General features: G+C 53.8%; 1 protein-coding gene across 1 annotated transcript in view; it reads left to right on the plus strand.

Annotated features, from left to right (window-relative positions):
• Window positions 1–5420, plus strand: part of EGFL7 (EGF like domain multiple 7) — a 12685-nt gene that overhangs the window by 2445 nt on the left and 4820 nt on the right. The window contains exons 2-5 of the mRNA XM_017745401.1: window positions 2687–2855; window positions 4393–4515; window positions 4669–4781; window positions 5395–5418. Coding sequence (XP_017600890.1) covers window positions 2776–2855; window positions 4393–4515; window positions 4669–4781; window positions 5395–5418 — 340 coding nt within the window. The 5' untranslated portion in view covers window positions 2687–2775. The remainder of the gene's footprint in view (window positions 1–2686; window positions 2856–4392; window positions 4516–4668; window positions 4782–5394; window positions 5419–5420) is intronic.

Below are 5420 nucleotides of genomic sequence, written 5' to 3' on the forward strand. Positions count from 1 at the left end.
GACACCCGTGTCCCTGCCTACCCCCGGGACACCCACGTCCCCGCAGCCCGCTGCATGGTAACGCTGTCCCTGCAGCCCCCGTGTCCCCGTGCCCCGCCGGCCAGTGCCGCAGCCCCCTCCGCGGTGTCACTGTGCCCGTGTCCCGCTCCATCCCGCCCGCACCCCGCGGTACCGCATCCCAGCCTGCGCAGGGAGCAGTTGGAGGTGTCTGGGAGGGAGAATCCATCCCCCCGCGGCTGGGGCTGACCCCCTCCGGGAGGGTTTGGTTCTGAGGGCACAGGCCGGGTTTGGAGCCGCGGTTTCACCTGCAGAACCAGGCCAGGCTGTCTGGAAAAGTGCAGCCGCGGCGGTCCCGGGAGGGTCATCGCATCCTCGCCAGGGGCTGGATCCTCTCATCCCTTTGCAGCCAGAGCACGATTCCTCCTGCTGCCGTCAGCTGGAGTTTTAGTCCTGGTTCCGTAGGCAGAGCTGGACAAAGTGCTGCTCACCTGCACCATGGGGTGTGTTTCCCTCGGGTGCTGGGGCAGGTGAGGCAAGAGCCGACTTAGGAGAATTTTGGGAATGGTTCTGGCTGGTGGGAGAGGGACCCTCAGACTCGCAGGAGCACGTGGCCAGCCAAGGAGGCTTTGCTGACCCCTGAGACATAATTTCACTTGCCAGACCACGGGGCTTCACCTCTTCATTTGAGAGGCTTGAAAGGCAGAGACAAAAAAAGTACTTTTTTTCCGTGAGCATAAAAAATGTTTTCCTTAAGTTCTAAGCATAGAATAGATGGTGGCAACAGGTTGGGGGATCTTCAGCAGCTTTAAAGAGGTTGATTCTCATGGTTGCAACCCATGAAAAAGACAAGTCTAGGCTATCTTATTTTCTACTTTTACAGCTTTTTCTGGCATGAAGCAACCATAATTTTATGACCCAGAGGGATTCTCTGAGCGCTCGAGGTAGGGCAGTGCTGCTCCAGTTCAAAGTGAACAAACAAACTGTCTGTATTTTAGGCTCATGCCCTGTGTTTCTTGCCGGCCCCACAGCGAAAGCTCCCATGGCAGCCGCGGGAATCCTGTGGGAGGATGGAGACGGTTGGCAGAGTTTGACTTACAGACTTCAGGAGCAGCACTCAGAGCCCGGGGATCTGGGGTTGTAGGGAAGTTTTGTGTCCCAATACAGCCCTGGGAAAAGCTGGAGGAGCAAAGGGGAGCTGGTGTGTGTCTGTGCGCCAGTGTCCTTGGAATGTCTCCAGGAGGACTGGGGAGAGGGAAATCTTCTCCACTATTTTTGAAAAAAATTTCATGTAGGACAAGCACGATTTGCTTTTCTGATGGTGGAGGTACCATAAATTCATCATTAGGAAATTAAACTCGTGGCTGTGTTTGAAGGAGAATGGAGGACTACAGGCTTTAAAATACCAAAATCCTCCTTCCATCCTCAGGGCTGGGCTTGCATGGAAATCTGCTGGGTTATTTGGTATTGAGGGGCACGAAGGCACCAGGCTGGTTTCTCTCCAGATGTGAATCTCCATCTCTCCCCACCTTGGATTCACCTGTACTAAGGAAAGGATGATCCTGAGTGCTTTGGAGAAGGGCTTGGAGACCTGCAGGGCCTGCAGATTTGCCACGGTTATTTGTACCAACCTGTCTCAGAGTTGGGATTTATCCCAGTGGAGTTTGGGGATCAAAATGCAACTCTGCAGTCCAATCCTACCCCACAGCACTTGGGGATTTTAGAATATTGATTTGCAGCTCACCATTATCTGCAGTCTCAGAAGGAGGTTTCTTGTTGTGTTGCCCCCCCTTTCTGAAAGTTTAGTCAGAAGGGCTGATTCTTTCTTCAACTGGTGCATATTTACGGTGGGTTCCTTTATTTCTTCCTCCTTCAGCTGCTGCCATCCGGAGGCCAAGTGGTTTGTTTAAATGAGATGCTGTTTAAATTGGATATTGTTACTGACCCTCTTCAGCCTCGTTTTGTATTTGTCCTCTGCTAGAAAATCAAAACCTCTCGGTTTTTGCCTCAGAACTGACTCTGCAGTTGGCACATATGGCCCTTACAGCACTTTTCTCTGTCACGAATTTGTGTCCTAAAGAGAAGAAGATCAGATTTCAGTGTGTTGTGTGGTGGGAAAACGCAGCTTTACAATGCTGTGTGCATTAAGAAATGACAGGCCATTGTTTTGCCCTCACTGCCTGCAATTGGCAGCAAGTTTCAGGCAAAATATGTCCCTTCCCTGCCCCTCAACACAGAGCTCTGCAGCTTTTGATGCCCTGAGAGCATCTCCAGGCACCCCCTGGGGTAAATCAAGAATAATTCCTGAATTATTATTGTGCCACGGGGATGAGATGAGCGGGGCAAGGTGGGTTAGTGCCTGGAGCAGCTCCCACCTTGCCAGGGGTTTGTCCCATGGCTCTGTCAGATGTCACCAGCTGGGGAGGAACACCTCAGAGAATCACACAATCACAGAATGAACGAGGTTGGAAAAACCTTTGAGATCATCAAGTCTAACCTATGGCCCAACACCTCCTCATCACCTAAACCATGGCACTGAGGGCCACAGCCAGGCTTTTTTCAAACACCTCCAGCGACGGTGACTCCACCCCCTCCCTGGGCAGATGATTCCAGTGCCCAATTGCTCTTTCAGTGAAGAATATTTTCCTGAAATTTCCTCATGTTCACAGTGCTGCTCTCCTGCTTGCAGGGATCCCCTCTGAAGGACAAGCCATGCAGTAGCAGCCAGCACATCCCACGGACGAGCGGGACCCGGCGGTGCCGCGGGAGGGACGGGACATGCAGAGCCTCCTCTGCCTCCTCTGGGGACTCCTCCTCATCCTCAGCACCACCGGCACGGAGGGCTTTGCCCGGGCAGGGTAAGGCCCCGTTTTATCTGCACCTCTCAGGTGTGTCCTCCACCCGTCAGGGTGAGGCACATCCTCTCCGGGGGAGGAACAGCCCTATGTGGCTCTCTGGGCTAGTGAGGAGATGGAAAAAGCTCTCCCAGGGCAACCGGGGCTCAGCAGCCCTTTGCTGGTTGTTTGCTTTGTCACTGAAGCTAAAAAATCTCTCAGAGGAAAGTTCCCAGCTCTGTTTAACTCCATGCAGGGACACAAAGACACTCTGGGCTTTTTATCTGGGAGAGTCAAAAGCTCATCAGGCCCTGAGCTGCTCAGGAATTGTTACTGTTTCTTGCAAGCACATCCCTCATGAAAATGTGTGTAAAATGCTGCTGGCACACAAATCAAGCCTTGTGAACAAGCTGTCATTGGAGGATGAAGTTTCAATCAGAGGAGGATGCAGCTCCCAGCTCTGATGGACATCCAGGGACACAGGTGTGGAAAGCCCCGGGCTGTGCTGGATGCTGCTGGGGCCCATGGTCCTGCAAGCCCAGGAGTGGCAGCTCCAGCAATTCCCCTTCCCTTTCTGGGAAGTGGGTCTGGGAGAACTCCCTGGATCCCAGCACAGCCTGGGCAGGAGCAGCTCAGCTCCTGCTGGGTCTGAGGGAGCCCAGAGCTCAGTGCCCCAGTTTCTTCCCAAGCAGAGAGGAGCTGGAGCTCAAAACCCGCCCCCAGACACAGCTCACATTTTCTACAAAGTTTGTTTTTATGCTGAAATGCTCCTCCGGCGTCAAACCTTTCACATTCTGTCCAGGACTGAAACCACAAGCTGAATTCCTCGCTCACACGCACAGGCTGCAGCTACAACTTTATTTTGAATTTTACAAAGCAAACAATTGACATTTAAAAATTGCATCTTCTATAACATTAATCATGGGGCTGAGAGGAATTTTCTGGAGTTAATGGAAGCCATCTGATGTCCATGCTAATTCCCAGGCTTTTTATTTTAGTTTCTAATTGAGATGGGAGGCTGAGACAAGTAGATGGGTTCCTCAGTGGGACTGACCTGCTTGGGCTGGAAATCGTTGAAAAAAAGGATGTTTAACCAAGACCACTTTAGCTGTTAACCTCGGGAAAGTTTTTGCCTGGATAACACTTATCTTAGGAAGGCTGGGGAGTGCCTTTTATCCAACCTCTACTTTTTTGTTTGCGGTGAGCCTGACCCTTCCTGTGAAATCATTAATTTCTTGGTGACCACAGGGGCATCCGTTTCAGGAATGCAAAAGTCTCAGAAAGGAAAGATGGGCCCAGAAAGTGAGTGATTTTAGGGGAAGGGAGACAATGAATAGAACGAGTAAATCATCCCTAAATCTGGGTCCCGACTGCTCCCCCGGGACTGGGGAGGAAGTGCCCGCACAGCTCACAGTGCTCCAGAGTTGTGTCACTGATCTGAAACAGCTTGAAGTGGCTCTCCAGGTCACTGGGGCAATCAGCCACTGCTGTGCACTAGCCGTGTGCAGAGAGGGGTGCTCGGGCCGTGTCCTGGCTGTGGGACTGACCGCTCTGTGCTCAGCCGCAGGGTGTGCGCCACGGGGCTGCCGAGCCGGCTGAGCGCCCACGCCGAGTCCCACGTGCAGCCCGTGTACCAGCCCTACCTCACCACCTGCCAGGGCCACCGCCTCTGCAGCACCTACAGGTGAGCCCACCTGCCTGTGCCACGGGGGCTGTGGCAGCACAGATCCTGCTTGATCCACAGGGATGGGGATCCCAGCCCCTGGAGTCCCCTGGGCTGCTGTGGGAGCGGGACAGGGGTTTGGGGCACCCAGCTCAGCCCATCCTTGCCTTGCAGGACCATCTACAGGGTTGCCTACAGGCAGAGGTCCAGGCAGCTGCCTGAGCCCACGGCCTCGTGCTGTCCTGGCTGGAGCAGAGCGAACAGCCACACGCTCGGCTGTAACAGAGGTGAGGAGCTGCTGGGTCACCCCGGTGCCACTGCCCATCCCCAGACCCTCCATGTCCCTGGAGGAGGCCCCAGCACCACATCTCTCCTTTACCAACCCTCTGCCCGTCAGGTGGATTCTCCCTGAATTAATTTTTTAGCATCACAGCCAAATGTGGTTCAATATCTGATTAATTCCCAGCTTTTCTCTCTGCTGCCTCTTGGGCCTTTTTACTTTGGGATCACTTTTCACCTTTATGGTTACCAGAAGATAAATAAAACGAGTATGTCCTTTCCATCTAAATCAGAAGGAGCGGATGAGAAATGCTTTCAGGAGTTAACCAATGCAAACCACAGCAGCAGCCAGGCTGTCCCCAGAGGAGCTCAGAGCGTGGCACCAGGGGCTGCTGCCGCCTGTTGCCCTCCTCCTTCCCATCTGTGCTGCCTGCAGGCCCCTCAACTTCTTTCCAGGTCCTCTTCCTTCCACCCATCCTGAGCCCTGTTCCCCCTGGGCAACTCAACCCCATTGTGTGGGGCTGGTGTGTTTTGGGGTGTGCACACACCCAGGCTGGGAGGGAGGGAGCTGGGCACCCCTGGAGCTGCTGGGTGATGCTGTGCTGGTGTTTCCTCTCACAGCTCTGTGCTGGGAGCCGTGCCAGAAC

This window comes from Corvus brachyrhynchos, unplaced genomic scaffold (assembly GCF_000691975.1).
Source record: "Corvus brachyrhynchos isolate BGI_N302 unplaced genomic scaffold, ASM69197v1 scaffold59, whole genome shotgun sequence".
NCBI lineage: Eukaryota > Metazoa > Chordata > Aves > Passeriformes > Corvidae > Corvus > Corvus brachyrhynchos.